We start from the raw sequence: 17,004 nt of genomic DNA, 5'->3' as shown, positions 1-17,004 counted from the left end.
ATCAAGCCCAATCACCCACTCAAAATATATTTTGGTTACTTATTTTTACAGTATAGATATATATGATATTGTGAAGTAGCATGTTTATCAAATAGTAACAGTATTACAATATAAAGTGCTGTTTCTCTCAAAAGGCACCAGGTAAATGTGTTTCATAGATACCTGGTGCCTCTTCAAAAGGCGGGCAATTGTTGGTAGGCTGATGGATGCCACATTGGCAAAGGTGTCATCGTTCTCCTCAATGGCCTGCTTTATTTTGGACAGCGGTATGTCATTCCTGACCCTCACCATTTCCACCACTCCTGCTGGTCGGTCAGCATACGGCCACCATCATGGGGTCTTCTGTCAATTCTGAGGGTAGAACAGAGTATACTGTCAATAGATCATACTGTAACATGTTTTGTGAATTTACATGCATTACAATATGTCATTTACTGTAAATGTAATGGTAAAGCATAGTGGATATCCTGCAGACTTACCGGTTTTCTTGGCAAAATGTTCTCATGATCAAATTGACAGTTGATCTTTTCAGATTGGGGTGATCTGGCAGCCTCTGCCATGGTAAGGCCTCTGTTTACCATATGGTCAACGACGATGGCCTGGACTTCATTTGATACAACAGTTCCCTGCCGTCTGCCTCCCTCTCTCTGATGTCCACCTGTTTGACGGGGCCCAAGCCCATCTCTTTGACGGGGACCATGCCCACCTCTTTGACCTCTTTGATGGGGCCCATGCCCACTTCTCTGATTTCTTCCTCTCCCTTGCTGTCTATCGTTCTCCATGTTGAAAGAAATTGCAAGTGTTCACACACCACCTTTTATATGGTGACCAATTGTGGTTACCACTTTGTGAAATCAATTAGCAAAAACGAGTATTCATTATGTATGGTTATCATGTACTGTATCATACATGTAATTTAGATGTTTATACTTTACAAACACACCTTTTATTTCTTTAGTTCTCAAAATCCATATATAGTGGACAAACCAGTTTAAAATATATAGGTTTACCAAACGGTTAAGTGATTAACCATTAAGCGCAGTTGGATTAAGTGATGGTCAAATGTATTTAATGAGAAGAGAATCATATGAAAAGTATTGTCAGCATTGTATTGTGAAAGGCAACAACGTTATATGAAAGTTAGTTCTAGATTAAACACCGATTAGGTTTAGTGAAAAAGTTATTTGTGTGATTGTGTGTGTTGTACTTAGCCAATTGAAAATGTGCAAAAAAATGTTGTAAAACTGCCTTTTTGATGATCTGTTTTGTACTAAGAGTTGTGAAATTTTACCACATACTTGTGAAAATAGTACCAAAGTGATTTTAAAAAACAGTATATTATGTATTTTAATTGTTGTTTTGTTTCCTGTTTGGACCCCAGGAAGAGTAGCCGCTGCCTTGTGGATCCCAATAAATATTACTATAATACTAACGGTCTGCAGGGGTAGGCAATCCTGGTCTTTAGAGCCTGTGCAGGTTTATATCACAGCCGAGCACTAAATAATCATCTTTAAACAGTCAGCCTCTGAAAAATTCCTTGTAAAATAGAAAAGGTTCACCTTTCTGTTAAGAGCTCTGTGTTGTACTGTATGTGTCCTCAAGTTCAACTCTGTACCATCCCTACAGTACCTTAACCTAATCTCCTCCTCCCTCCACCAGTGTGTGCATATGTGTGCGCGTGCATGTACATGTGCGTGTGTATGTGTGTATGTGCGTGAGTGTGTGTGTGTGTGTGCGTGCTTATGCCGTTTGAGACAGTCAGTGAGCCATTGCACCTGCACCTTTGATCTAACGCCAGAGCCTGTCCTATTGCTGCAGTCTGATGCAGTGAAACCTCAGTCAGCATGAACGTTTTCAAGGCTACACAGCCTCTACCCACCCAGCCTTCCTATTAACCACCCACCCACCACACGCACGCTGACAACAAGAAATGGAATCAATGACACTGAAAAGATAAAGCCTTTGACGTTTTTGCTTTTTATTGAACCGTGCAAATTTAATTTAATTTATCTGCTTAATAAGAGTTCGATTTCCGCCCCGTCTACGGTGCCAGCTAAGGAATTAGTTTCGCTAGCTATGTATTTCTGCCATTAAACCAAACTCCAAACGTAGCCATTTCCATGGACAGCTGCTTATGTTTTGCTGCTAATTGGGACAACGTCAGGCTAATGTCTTCTAAAATCCTTTGCCAAATGCTCATCTAGTGAGTCACTGTTGAAATAATCCATCTGACAGAAGTAAAAATGTGTCTGTCAGCATCTTCTGTCACCCCCTCCTCATCTCAGGTCCCTCGTTCCCTTTAAGAAAGAGTAAAGAAGAAGAGAATGCGGTGACTGGAATGTGAAAGAAGCAGAATGACATTCTCAACAATAACGAAGCCTTGCCTTGCCTCTCTGCTCTTCCAGCTAAGTTGGATTCAAAACTGAAAGACACATTAAGATGCAGAAACAGAGTCTTGACAGTGATTGCAAAAGCTCCCCATTGTTGCTGCAGCAAATAATGCGTCCTCCTGGCTTTCGGCTTTGTCTCTGGCTGTGTCTCTGTGTGTGTGTCTAGCGAGGGCTCGTTTGTGGAGATTTAGCATGAAAGACAGAGCTATAGGGCTCTCCTCTCCTTTGGGGAAAACAATAATTTTTGATTGGGCCTCTCAATCTAACCACATGACACACTGATTCTGGCTGTGTTGGTTTAGGAGCAATAGTCATGGGCAGTGGTGTCTCCACATGTCTTTTGGCTCTGTGACACATGTCCTGTGTGTGTGTGTGTGTGTGTGTGTGTGTGTGTGTGTGTGTGTGTGTGTGTGTGTGTGTGTGTGTGTGTGTATGTGTGTGTTGGTAGGTCCAGCTGGGAGATGTACTTTGAGGACATCGTTTTATTAAGGGATCTGATGTTACTCCTGTGTGTTTGAGCATCAAGCTTTATGCGTCCTCACACAATTCTAGGAACAAAAGCTCTGTCGTGAGGAGAATGTCTTTTTGCATATGTTTGGCACACAGGGTTGTTGCTAAAAATTTGCATCTGTGAGAAGAGACTAGTCATTTGTAATCCTACTTTCAGACATAATGTGATATTTACAGCATTTGGAATCATGCAGTGGGCTTCTCAAAATATAAAAAAGGTAACTTTCATTACAGAATGTTATTTATCCATCTCTGTGTCTCCTTAAATCTCTCACTCCACAGGAAAAACAGTGTTTTGTTACTGATTGAGTGTGGGGGAAAGCTATTTCTCACTCTTCCTCACTTGTTCTACCCCCTCTGTTTGAATATACATCTCGCCCTATCTGTCTCTCTGTCTCTGTCTCTCTCTCGTTGTCTCTGTCTCTCAGACGAGTAATTGTATTTTTCATTAGTGCAAACTCTATGCTCTGAGGGCTCATTACCCACATTGTTATCTCTCTCTCTCTCTCTCTCTCTATATATATATATATATATATATATATATATATATATATATATATATATATATATATATATATATATATATATACAGTGGGGAGAACAAGTATTTGATACACTGCCGATTTTGCAGGTTTTCCTACTTACAAAGCATGTAGAGGTCTGTAATTTTTATCATAGGTACACTTCAACTGTGAGAGACAGAATCTAAAAATCCAGAAAATCACATTGTATGATTTTTAAGTAATTCATTTTCATTTTATTGCATGACATAAGTATTTGATCACCTACCAACCAGTAAGAATTCCGGCTCTCACAGACCTGTTAGTTTTTCTTTAAGAAGCCCTCCTGTTCTCCACTCATTACCTGTATTAACTGCACCTGTTTGAACTCACTACCTGTATAAAAGACAACTGTCCACACACTCAATCAAACAGACTCCAACCTCTCCACAATGGCCAAGACCAGAGAGCTGTGTAAGGACATCAGGGATAAAATTGTAGACCTGCACAAAGCTGGGATGGGCTACAGGACAATAGGCAAGCAGCTTGGTGAGAAGGCAACAACTGTTGGTGCATTTATTAGAAAATGGAAGAAGTTCAAGATGACGGTCAATCAACCTCGGTCTGGGGCTCCATGCAAGATCTCACCTCGTGGGGCATCAATGACCATGAGGAAGGTGAGGGATCAGCCCAGAACTACACGGCAGGACCTGGTCAATGACCTGAAGAGAGCTGGCACCACAGTCTCAAAGAAAACCATTAGTAACACACTACGCCGTCATGAATTAAAATCCTGTAGCGCACGCAAGGTCCCCCTGCTCAAGCCAGCGCATGTCCAGGCCCGTCTGAAGTTTGCCAATGACCATCTGGATGATCCAGAGGAGGAATGGGAGAAGGTCATGTGGTCTGATGAGACAAAAATAGAGCTTTTTGGTCTAAACTCCACTCGCCGTGTTTGGAGGAAGAAGAAGGATGAGTACAACCCCAAGAACACCATCCCAACCGTGACGCATGGAGGTGGAAACATCATTCTTTGGGGATGCTTTTCTGCAAAGGGGACAGGACGACTGCACCGTATTGAGGGGAGGATGGATGGGGCCATGTATCGCGAGATCTTGGCCAACAACCTCCTTCCCTCAGTAAGAGCATTGAAGATGGGTCGTGGCTGGGTCTTCCAGCATGACAACGACCCAAAACACACAGCCAGGGCAACTAAGGAGTGGCTCCGTAAGAAGCATCTCAAGGTCCTGGAGTGGCCTAGCCAGTCTCCAGACCTGAACCCAATAGAAAATCTTTGGAGGGAGCTGAAAGTCCGTATTGCCCAGCGACAACCCCGAAACCTGAAGGATCTGGAGAAGGTCTGTATGGAGGAGTGGGCCAAAATCCCTGCTGCAGTGTGTGCAAACCTGGTCAAGACCTACAGGAAACGTATGATCTCTGTAATTGCAAACAAAGGTTTCTGTACCAAATATTAAGTTCTGCTTTTCTGATGTATCAAATACTTATGTCATGCAATAAAATGCAAATGAATTACTTAAAAATCATACAATGTGATTTTCTGGATTTTTGTTTTAGATTCCGTCGCTCACAGTTGAAGTGTACCTATGATAAAAATTACAGACCTCTACATGCTTTGTAAGTAGGAAAACCTGCAAAATCGGCAGTGTATCAAATACTTGTTCTCCCCACTGTATATATACATATATATATATATATATATATATATATACATACATACATATACATATATATATTTATACATACATACATATACATATATATATATATAGTGCCACTCCTCAGTAAAAGGCACGACAGCCCGTTTGGAGTTTGCCAAAAGGCACCTAAAGACTCTCAGACCATGAGAAACAAGATTCTCTGGTCTGATGAAACCAAGATTGAACTATTTGGCCTGAATGCCAAGCGTCACATATGGAGGAAACCTTGCACCATCCCTACGGTGAAGCATGGTGGTGGCAGTATCATGCTGTGGGGATGTTTTTCAGCGGCAGGACTGGGAGACTAGTCAGCATCGAGGCAATGATGAACGGAGCAAAGTACAGAGAGAAAACCTGCTCCAGAGCGCTCAGGACCTCAGACTTGGATAAAGGTTCACCTTCCAACAGGACAACGACCCTAAGCACACAGCCAAGACAACGCAGGAGTGGCTTCGGGACAAGTCTCTGAATGTCCTTGAGTGGCCCAGCCAAAGCCCGGACTTGAACCTGATCGAACATCTCTGGAGAGACATGAAAATAGCTGTGCAGCAATGCTCCCCATCCAACCTGACAGCGATTGAGAGGATGTGCAGAGAAGATTGGGAGAAACTCCCCAAAAACAGGTGTGCCAAGCTTGTAGCATCATACCCAAGAAGAATCGAGTCTGTAATCGCAGCCAAAGGTGCTTCAACAAAGTACTGAGTAAAGGGTCTGAATACTTATGTAAATGTAATATTTCCGTTTTTTATTTTTAATGAATTAGGACACATTTCGAAAAACCTCTTTCTGCTTTGTCATTACGGGGTATTGTGTGTAGATTGAAAAAAACTATTTAATCAATTTTAGAATATGTCTGTAACGTAACAAAATGTGGAAAAAGTCAAGGGGTCTGAATACTTTCCGAAGGCACTGTATATACAGTACCAGTCAAAGGTTTGGACACACCTATTCATTCAAGGGTTTTTCTTTATTTTTACTATTTTCTACATTGTAGAATAATAGTGAAGACAACAAAACTATGAAATAACACATATGGAATCATGTAGTATCCAAAAAAGTGTTAAACAAATCAAAATATATTTTATATTTGAGATTCTTCAAATAGCCACCCTTTTCCTTGATGACAGCTTTGCACACTCTTGGCATTCTCTCAACCAGCTTCATTAGGAATGCTTTTCAAAACAGTCTTGAAGGATTTCCCACATACGCTGAGCACTTGTTGGCTGCTTTTCCTTCACTCTGCGGTCCAACTTATCCCAAACCATCTCAATTGGGTTGAAGTCGGTGATTGTGGAGGCCAGGTCATCTGATGCAGCACTCCATCACTCTCCTTCTTTGTCAAATAGCCCTTACAGAGCCTGGAGGTGTGTTGGTTCATTGTCTTGTTGAAAAACAAATGATGTTCCCACTAAGCGCAAACCAGATGGGATGGCGTATCGCTGCAGAATGCTGTGGTAGCCATGCTGGTTAAGTGTGCCTTGAATTCTAAATAAATCACTGACAGTGTCACAAGCAAAGCACCACCACACCGTCACACCTCCTCCTACGTGCTTCACAGTGGGAACCACACATGTGGAGACCATCCGTTCACCTACTCCGTTCACAAAGACAAGGTGGTTGGAACCAAAAATCTCACATTTGGACTCATCAGACCAAAGGACAGATTTCCACCGGTCTAATGTCCATTGCTCGTGTTTCTTGGCCCAAGCAAGTCTCTTCTTCTTATTGGTGTCCTTTAGTAGTGGTTTCTTTGCAGCAATTCTACAATGAAGGCCTGATTCACGCAGTCTCTCTGAACAATTGATGTTGAGATGTGTCTGTTACTTGAACTCTATGAAGCATTTATTTGGGCTGCAATTTCTGAGTCTGGTAACTCTAATGAACTAATCCTCTGCAGCAGAGGTAACTCTGGGTCTTCCTTTCCTGTGGCGGTCCTCATGAGAGCCAGTTTCATCATAGCGCTTGATGGTTTTTGCGACTGCACTTGAAGAAACGTTCAAAGTTCTTGACATTTTCCGGATTGACTGACCTTCATGTCTTAAAGTAATGATAGACTGCCGTTTCTCTTTGCCTATTTGAGCTGTTCTTGCCATAATATTTGTTTTTTTATATATATATTTTTTTGTCATTTAGCAGACGCTCTTATCCAGAGCGACTTACAGTTAGTGAATACATTTTTTTTTTTATACTGGCCCTCCGTGGGAATTGAACCCACAACCCTGGTGTTGCAAACTGAGCTACATCCCTGCCGGCCATTCCCTCCCCTACCCTGGACCAATTGTGCGCCGCCCATGAGTCTCCCGGTCGCGGCCGGCTGCGACAGAGCCTGGATTCGAACCAGGATCTCTAGTGGCACAGTTAGCACTGCGATGCAGTGCCTTAGACCACTGCGCCACTCCAGTAATATGGACTTGGTCTTTTACCAAATAGGGCTATCTTCTGTATACCCCCCCCCCTACCTTGTCACAACACAACTGATTGGCTCAAATGCATTAAGAAGGAAAGAAATTCCACAAATTAACAAGGTACACCTGTTAATTGAAATGCATTCCAGGTGACTACCTCATGAAGCTGTTTGAGAGAATGCCAAAGAGTGTGCAAAGCTGTCATCAAGGTAAAGGATGGCTACTTTGAAGAATCTTAAATATAAAATATATATTTGTTTAACCCTTTTTCATAGTTTTGATGTCTTTACTATTATTATACAATGTAGAAAATAGTAAAAATAAAGAAAAACCCTTGAATGAGTAGGTGTGTCCACACTTTTGACTGGTACTGTATATCTTTCTGCCTTTCAGTGTGCCATCAATAATGAGTGTGATGAGTGTCCTTTTCGACCTCCTTTCGTGTGCAGACTCTATCAATCTATCCACACAGTATGATAACTGATAACCAGAATCTAGGCCTTATCCATATCCCCCTCTCTCCAGGAGTGTTCACGTTAAGCATCTAACAGGTATTTCTCCCTCTCCAGGAGTGTACACGTTCAGCCTCTAACATGTATCTCTCGCTCTCTCTCCAGGAGTGTACACTTTCGGGCTGTTCACCGTGGACATCTTTGTAAACGCGGGCCAGGTGGTGACGGGGAACCTGTCCCCCCACTTCCTGACGGTGTGTAAACCCAACTTCACAGCCCTGGGCTGCCAGCACGCCCTGCGCTACATCAGCCACCAGGAGGCCTGCACCGGGAATCAGGAGGATATCCTGCGTGCACGCAAAACCTTCCCCTCCAAAGAGGCTGCTCTCAGCGTCTACGCAGCCCTCTATCTCGCGGTGAGTGGGAACCTAGGAACTAAAGATACATGTTTAGTGAGTGAGTGAGTGAGTCCCTGTTACAACTACTCACTAATGAAATGTAATAACTATTGAATACATATTAGGATTATATAGTTGTAGTAGGAATACAAAGTAAGCTTTCGGACCTGTACAGACTTCACTGGGACATCTAGGGGTGAAAGGGTAATTCCAAGATTCTGTGAGGGACAGGCTTTAGAACACCTTAATGATACAAGTGGATTTAGTGAGTAGGCCCGATAGATGCAGGTCTTGGATGGGCTGCTATTCAGCTGTTTCTTTGATGGCTATGAGTCAGATTAGATGCGAAGAACGCTGCAAAATATATCCTGGTAGTCTCTAAACCTGTATAATCTGTTAATCAATTCTTGTCAGATTGGACTAGACTGTCGTGTCTCATAATCTTGTTTTCGTTTTGGACTCTGGTTTCGAGTCACAGCCTTTCATTGGTCGAAGAGTGTCTGCTGGTAAGATGCAATTGTTTGAAGATTTCATATTTGATATTTCACTTTTTTTTATCAAATTTGTTCCATCACCTACACAGTATGTAGATCTACTTTCTCTATATGGTTTTGGACTGAAGCTTTGCTTTTAATCTGGCTGGTAGATTTACATAGAAATTGACATCTCCAAGTCTCTAAACAGTTCTGTCTTTTTGTCCAGCTGCTGATATGCGTATAGATGGATTTCTCCAAGTCTCTGAGATGTTCTGCTGGAGGAGTATGTACAGTGACCTCCAAAACTATTGCCACCCTTGATAAAGATGAGCAAAAAAGACTGTATAAAATAAATAATACAAATACCGAGCTATATTGTATGCTCAGGGTTGGGTTGTAATGGATTACATGTAACAGGCATTACATGATCCGATTACAAAAATGAAGTAACTGTAATCAGCCGGGGGAAAAACAATAGGATTACAGTTACATTCTTAAAAACAGCTGATTACATTTGGGATGACTTTATCAAATAACAAGAGGACATTTGATAAAACTTTGTTAGCTCTGCTGTCATTTAGCGCACCATCAAGACTTCTCACATGCACTCAGAGATTCTATTGTCCTGCTGATGGCCCACTAACCCTTGGCCTACAATGGTCGCGCCCCTGCGGAAATCCAATTAACATAATACAAAAATCCTCATCAAAATCCGTCTGTTTATACTAGGGATAGGTGGTTTTTTGCATGGGCTGCGTCTCAATCCACTGCATCCACTGATAATGCCCTTCCGCATCTGTGGTGAAAGGTGGCAGAGCTAGAGGGGTGTTTGTCAGACCATGAGACATCTCACGGAAATCTCTGTAGCTTCTGAAACTATTATGACCACTCTATTGAAAGCTGAGACTCTCACGAACACGATGGTGTTCTCCGTCTTGCTCTAGGATGCCCACAAGCCTCACAAGCCTCATCTGAAGGTCCTGACTATATGGAGATAGTTTAGTGCCTAAAATAAGGGGATAAATACATAAAATATATATAGTTTCCTGCAGGGGCGGTGTGTTCAATAGGGCGATATGGGCGACGCACTGCCAAACGGGAAAAGGAAGGGATTTTTTTTCTAATCAATTATATCACGGCAACAGTAGTTATCAGTGTTCTAATCTGATCTGACTGCCACTAAATGTCCAATCAGGCTAAAGTCGTGCTTCAAATGCCCCCCCCCCCCCCCCCTTTTGGGGCGATTTCAGTCAGGTTGAAAATCGCCCAGAAGTCTGTCATAGACTCCCATGTAAAATCTATTTTTTTCAAATTTCAGAGCTTTCAATACAATCTCTATGGGTTTCTGAGGGCTTGCACTTACGCGCTTTCGTCATACGTAACGTAACCATGAACGTAACTAAGAAAATAGCGGGTAGCAGCGTCTCTGTTGCGACCTGCAGTGTGGCGTTATCTTATGTTTTTAATTTGTACACTTAGTGGCGTTATTTTATGTTTTTAATTTGTACACTTAGTTTACACACATTCTGCCAACCATGGATTTCCAGTGGTGGGTTTTGGACTGATCTTGTTGATCGTGTACATACCCGCTACGAACGGACTAAATAATGAAAACGCTGCTGGCAGCGGAATCCAATACAGCAGAACAAACTTCCCTTACCCACCACCTTGCTGATTAATGCCCAGTCACTGAGGGGGAAAGCGGATGAGTTGTCAGCGAATCTGCGCTTCCAACACGAATATCGGGAGGCCTGTTTGCTGGCATTTACTGAGACTTGGCTGGATGACAGAGTCCCGGACAGAGAAGTGGAGCCGGCCGGCTTCACCCTGGTCAGAGCGGACCGCGATCTGACAGTCACAGGGAAAATCGATCCTGGTAAGAGAGCGACTCTGTACCCCCGACATTGAACTGCTTTCTGTGTCACTGCGACCTTACTATCTGCCCCGTGAGTTCCCCCAATTGTTTGTTACCGTTGTGTACATTCAACCAAAAGCTAATATAACAAAGGCATCAGAGATTATTTATAATCTGTCACAGAAACTGGAATCCATCTCCCCAGATCAGTCAATAAATGCTTCTGGTATTGATTTATATGCTGCCCCTGTCTTCATGTTGTTGCTGGACATATCTTTTTTAAAATGTGTGTAGGTCACCTAAATCATCAGAAAAATTGCCCCCCCTAAGAATTTTTTCAGGAGCCGCCACTGGTTTCCTGATCTTGCTTATGTCTCTCAGCTATAGGACAGACACTTCAGAACAAACTTCCTTTAGATTTTTTGGGGGACTATCTGTTGTTTCATGTAGTGAATCTGTTATTCAATGTGTTTCTATTGGCTAATAGCAGTAATACCAAATTCAATGTTTCATCAAATCATTTTTTTAGATTTGTTTTTATACCTTGAGGGGTCTTAAAATTTAAAATCAAGCTAAAATATCCTTGGTATGACCATCTTAAAACAATTTCATGAAAGCTTAGAACCCCCCCCCCCCCCCCCCCCCCCAGAGGGTTAAGGGTGGATTGTCTATTTTGCATTCAAACTGGTTGAATTAATAATCTTGGTTACCCAGAAGTAAAAATATCTTGCGAAAGTTTGTCATTTCCTGCTTTACTTCAGGGGGGAATGCCGTTAGCAATTGTGATTACTTTTGTGCAAAGGAAGGAAGCGAAGTCTCCCACGCAAACAGAAACTCTCGGCCAAACCCCTTCCTTCTGCTAATTTCACCCGTGTTTATCATGGCCAAAAAGCTAATTTTTGTTTTCATGAATTGTTAAGATATAGCCAATTTTGACTTTGTGGCTGTGGAATCTAGTGGAAACCGTTGATCATCCTCACGCAGGCTTGAAAATCATCACACCAGTTTAAGCAACGCCTTCTCCCAAACCTGACTCATCCAAATAAACAATGACGAAAACCCAAAACCAGGAACTACTACTGCTCGTATTCACACAATTCTACATGAGCCTTGACAGATTCTCACCATTTCATCTGTCCACGAGAGATTAAATGAATAGGTTAAAGTTCCAAACTATTTATACAGTGGGGGAAAAAAAGTATTTAGTCAGCCACCAATTGTGCAAGTTCTCCCACTTAAAAAGATGAGAGAGGCCTGTAATTTTCATCATAGGTACACGTCAAATATGACAGACAAATTGAGGAAAAAAATTCCTGAAAATCACATTGTAGGATTTTTTATGAATTTATTTGCAAATTATGGTGGAAAATAAGTATTTGGTCACCTACAAACAAGCAAGATTTCTGGCTCTCACAGACCTGTAACTTCTTCTTTAAGAGGCTCCTCTGTCCTCCACTCGTTACCTGTATTAATGGCACCTGTTTGAACTTGTTATCAGTATAAAAGACACCTGTCCACAACCTCAAACAGTCACACTCCAAACTCCACTATGGCCAAGACCAAAGAGCTGTCAAAGGACACCAGAAACAAAATTGTAGACCTGCACCAGGCTGGGAAGACTGAATCTGCAATAGGTAAGCAGCTTGGTTTGAAGAAATCAACTGTGGGAGCAATTATTAGGAAATGGAAGACATACAAGACCACTGATAATCTCCCTCGATCTGGGGCTCCACGCAAGATCTCACCCCGTGGGGTCAAAATGATCACAAGAACGGTGAGCAAAAATCCCAGAACCACACGGGGGGACCTAGTGAATGACCTGCAGAGAGCTGGGACCAAAGTAACAAAGCCTACCATCAGTAACACACTACGCCGCCAGGGACTCAAATCCTGCAGTGCCAGACGTGTCCCCCTGCTTAAGCCAGTACATGTCCAGGCCCGTCTGAAGTTTGCTAGAGTGCATTTGGATGATCACGAAGAGGATTGGGAGAATGTCATATGGTCAGATGAAACCAAAATAGAACTTTTTGGTAAAAACTCAACTCGTCGTGTTTGGAGGACAAAGAATGCTGAGTTGCATCCAAATAACACCATACCTACTGTGAAGCATGGGGGTGGAAACATCATGCTTTGGGGCTGTTTTTCTGCAAAGGGACCAGGACGACTGATCCGTGTAAAGGAAAGAATGAATGGAGCCATGTATCGTGAGATTTTGAGTGAAAACCTCCTTCCATCAGCAAGGGCGTTGAAGATGAAACGTGGCTGGGTCTTTCAGCATGACAATGATCCCAAACACACCGCCCGGGCAACAAAGGAGTGGCTTCGTAAGAAGCATTTCAAGGTCCTGTAGTGGCCTAGCCAGTCTCCAGATCTCAACCCCATAGAAAATCTTTGGAGGGAGTTGAAAGTCCGTGTTGCCCAGCGACAGCCCCAAAACATCACTGCTCTAGAGGAGATCTGCATGGAGGAATGGGCCAAAATACCAGCAACAGTGTGTGAAAACCTTGTGAAGACTTACAGAAAACGTTTGACCTGTGTCATTGCCAACAAAGGGTATATAACAAAGTATTGAGAAACTTTTGTTATTGACCAAATACTTATTTTCCACCATAATTTGCAAATAAATTCATAAAAAATCCTACAATGTGATTTTCTGGATTTTTTTTCCTCATTTTGTCTGTCATAGTTGACGTCTGTCATAGTTGACGTGTACCTATGATGAAAATTACAGGCCTCTCTCATCTTTTTAAGTGGGAGAACTTGCACAATTGGTGGCTGACTAAATACTTTTTTCCCCCACTGTACGTGGCCCACTAGTCAATCAGACAGTCGTTTGGACTCTATCGAGTTCCTACTTGCTGCTTTGCAGCATTGTGCTTTCACTCTCTCTCCTTTGTGTGCACCGAGTAGTGGGAAAGAAAAATGCTTTATGATTGAGTAATATTTCAAAAAACCCTGTCTTGTAAGCAGTCATTGACACTGTTGAAGAGAGCATATAGAAATCGTGGCCGTAGTTGAAGCCATTTTTAAGTGTAATGCAGTTGATTGGTGACAATGACATGAACATGTATTGCGGTTGACATAATTACAAGCATTATACTCCGATTTCTACCCACTAGTTTGAAATACACACCGCCCGGGCAACAAAGGAGTGGCTTCGTAAGAAGCATTTCAAGGTCCTGTAGTGGCCTAGCCAGTCTCCAGATCTCAACCCCATAGAAAATCTTTGGAGGGAGTTGAAAGTCCGTGTTGCCCAGCGACAGCCCCAAAACATCACTGCTCTAGAGGAGATCTGCATGGAGGAATGGGCCAAAATACCAGCAACAGTGTGTGAAAACCTTGTGAAGACTTACAGAAAACGTTTGACCTGTGTCATTGCCAACAAAGGGTATATAACAAAGTATTGAGAAACTTTTGTTATTGACCAAATACTTATTTTCCACCATAATTTGCAAATAAATTCATAACAAATCCTACAATGTGATTTTCTGGATTTTTTTTCCTCATTTTGTCTGTCATAGTTGACGTCTGTCATAGTTGACGTGTACCTATGATGAAAATTACAGGCCTCTCTCATCTTTTTAAGTGGGAGAACTTGCACAATTGGTGGCTGACTAAATACTTTTTTCCCCCACTGTACGTGGCCCACTAGTCAATCAGACAGTCGTTTGGACTCTATCGAGTTCCTACTTGCTGCTTTGCAGCATTGTGCTTTCACTCTCTCTCCTTTGTGTGCACCGAGTAGTGGGAAAGAAAAATGCTTTATGATTGAGTAATATTTCAAAAAACCCTGTCTTGTAAGCAGTCATTGACACTGTTGAAGAGAGCATATAGAAATCGTGGCCGTAGTTGAAGCCATTTTTAAGTGTAATGCAGTTGATTGGTGACAATGACATGAACATGTATTGCGGTTGACATAATTACAAGCATTATACTCCGATTTCTACCCACTAGTTTGAAATACATTATTATAAACAATAGCTTAAATGTAGGCTAATTTTGATGGGGGACAATGAGGCGATTCTGAATCTTTCCCCCACGAGGAGGAACCAATAATTTGTATAAACTCTGGATGACTGACAGGGTGCGCTGTATTGAAGCCACCACACAGCCATCTTGGTACTCCTGAAGGCTAGTCAAAGGCTGCTCATGGCTCACATCATCCCAGACACACTTGACCCACTCCAATTCGCATACTGCCCCAACAGATCCACAGATGACGCAATCTCTATTGCACTCCACACTGCCCTCACCCATCTGGACAAAACAAATACCTATGTAAGAATGCTGTTCATTGACTACAGCTCAGCATTCAACACCAACCATAGTCCCCTCCACCAAATGTAAACGCCTGGAGTTTGCACATCAGTGGTGGGTTTGGCATCGAAAGAAGGATGCATATGAAGAAAATAACCTCATGCCTACTGTAAAATATGGTGGTGGATCGTTGATGTTATGGGGCTGTTTTTCTTCCACTGGTCCTGGGGCAATTGTTAAGGTCAATGGCATCATGAACTCTACCAAGTACCAATATATTTTTGCCAAAAACCTGGTTGCCTCTGCCACGAGGCTGAAACTTGGCCGCAAATTACACAAAGCACACATCAAAATCCACCAAGAAATTGTTAATTGACCACATAATCAAAAAAAAAATAATGTCCATCTCAGTCTCTGGACTTAAACCCCATTGAAAACCTGTGGTTTGAATTGAAGAGGGCAGTCCATAAGCGCAGACCGAAGGATATCAAGGATCTGTAAAGATTCTGTATGGAGGAATGGTCTAAGATCTTTCCCAATGTGTTCTCCAATCTCATAAAACAGAAGAAAAAGGTGCCGATATCATCGCAAGGGGAGGGTGCACAAAGCATTGTAATTTTGACACCTATCTATTTTTATTCATTACTTGTTAAATAAAATCTATTTCTCTGAGCAATTGTATAAGTATAAAATATTATAATTTCCCAATAAATAATACAAATAGCTCATGTATTTTTTGCTCATCTTTATCAAGGGTGCCAATAATTTTGGAGGTGACTGTATACACATCTGACTAGCCTGCAGTAGTAGTGACATCATCATCAGCCTTGGCTGCCTGTGTTTGGAATGCAGATGTGCAGGCAAGAAGGCAGGCACAGAAGGCAGCATAGGATCAGATTCTGTTCATCAGCTCCAATAAGCCCAAACACAGAAGCCAGAAAGCAGAAAGCACTTGTCTACTGCACGCACGCACGTACACACTACAGTTGAGGAACAATGGGAAAGTAATTGCTGCTTTGAAAGTTGATAAACTTGTAAGCTCACTTTTGAGAAAATGGCCCTTGAATGTTTTGGTACCTACTGGAGAGCTCTTCTTTGTCTAAATGTTACATTTACATTTTAGTCATTTAGCAGACGCTCTTATCCAGAGCGACTTACAGTTAGTGAGTGCATACATTTTCATACTGGCTACACCCATTCAGCATCGTTCACACCCTCTTAAAACCTTTAGCCCCACCCATCTCTTTAAGGATTCACATGTGAGGCTATGTACTAAACAACCAAAGATTTCAAGACTAAAGGCTGGCTTATACCACGGGTGAGTTCGTAAATGTAATCTGGAGTGCCAGAGTGTGCTCTGGGCATTCATAAACTCAGAGCGTTGTCAGATTGGTGTTCGTAAATTCAGAGCGTTTCGCTCTCCGAGCGTTCAGAGCACACACTGGACGCTCTGGCCGAAAAGTTGGGTTGATCCGAGCGCTCTGACCTAACAACAGCTGTCAAGCACCCAAGCTAACTGGCTAATGTTGGCTAGCTTGCGAGCTACTTCCAGACACAAATGAGAGAACAGCTCACTCTGACCATTTTACTTGCCCTAGCAGAGCTGGTTAGGCTGTTTTTATGTTATCCAGAGCGTTGGTGACTGCAACTGTGCTGTTGGCAACAATTTCATTATGCTTTTTTGCCAACGTTTACTGACACCGGCCATATTCAACGGGTGTTGAGCGTTCATAAATTTGCTCAGACGAGAGTGCTCTGAAATCTGAGTAGATAGCCAGAGCAAATTTACCAGCTACGTCTATTGACAGTTGTTGCAGTGACATCATAAACATTCTATTGAAATAGTTACTTGCATAGTGGAGTCTTTTGTTTAGACATGTAGCTAGCTAGCTAAACAATGAACGATAATCCCAACTCATAACGTTACTACCCTGCAATAATCTGCAGTTAGCTAACCAACCAGGTTCAATGTTAGCTAGCTAACATTAGGCTATAACTAGCAATGCACATGGCTCTGAGATACAAATAATATTACTACACAGA

The 17,004-nt window shown here is 42.2% G+C and overlaps 1 protein-coding gene across 1 annotated transcript in view; it reads left to right on the top strand.

The window, feature by feature from the left end:
- Positions 1-17,004, top strand: part of plppr5b (phospholipid phosphatase related 5b) — a gene marked incomplete at both ends in the record, with an annotated part of 91,269 nt that overhangs the window by 35,971 nt on the left and 38,294 nt on the right. Inside the window, one exon of the mRNA XM_084151890.1 lies at positions 8,141-8,391. Coding sequence (XP_084008016.1) covers positions 8,141-8,391 — 251 coding nt within the window. The remainder of the gene's footprint in view (positions 1-8,140; positions 8,392-17,004) is intronic.

This window comes from Coregonus lavaretus (assembly GCF_964263955.1).
Source record: "Coregonus lavaretus genome assembly, chromosome: 34".
In the NCBI taxonomy this organism is placed as follows: Eukaryota; Metazoa; Chordata; class Actinopteri; order Salmoniformes; family Salmonidae; genus Coregonus; species Coregonus lavaretus.
This window is presented reverse-complemented; position numbering and strand designations above follow the sequence as displayed.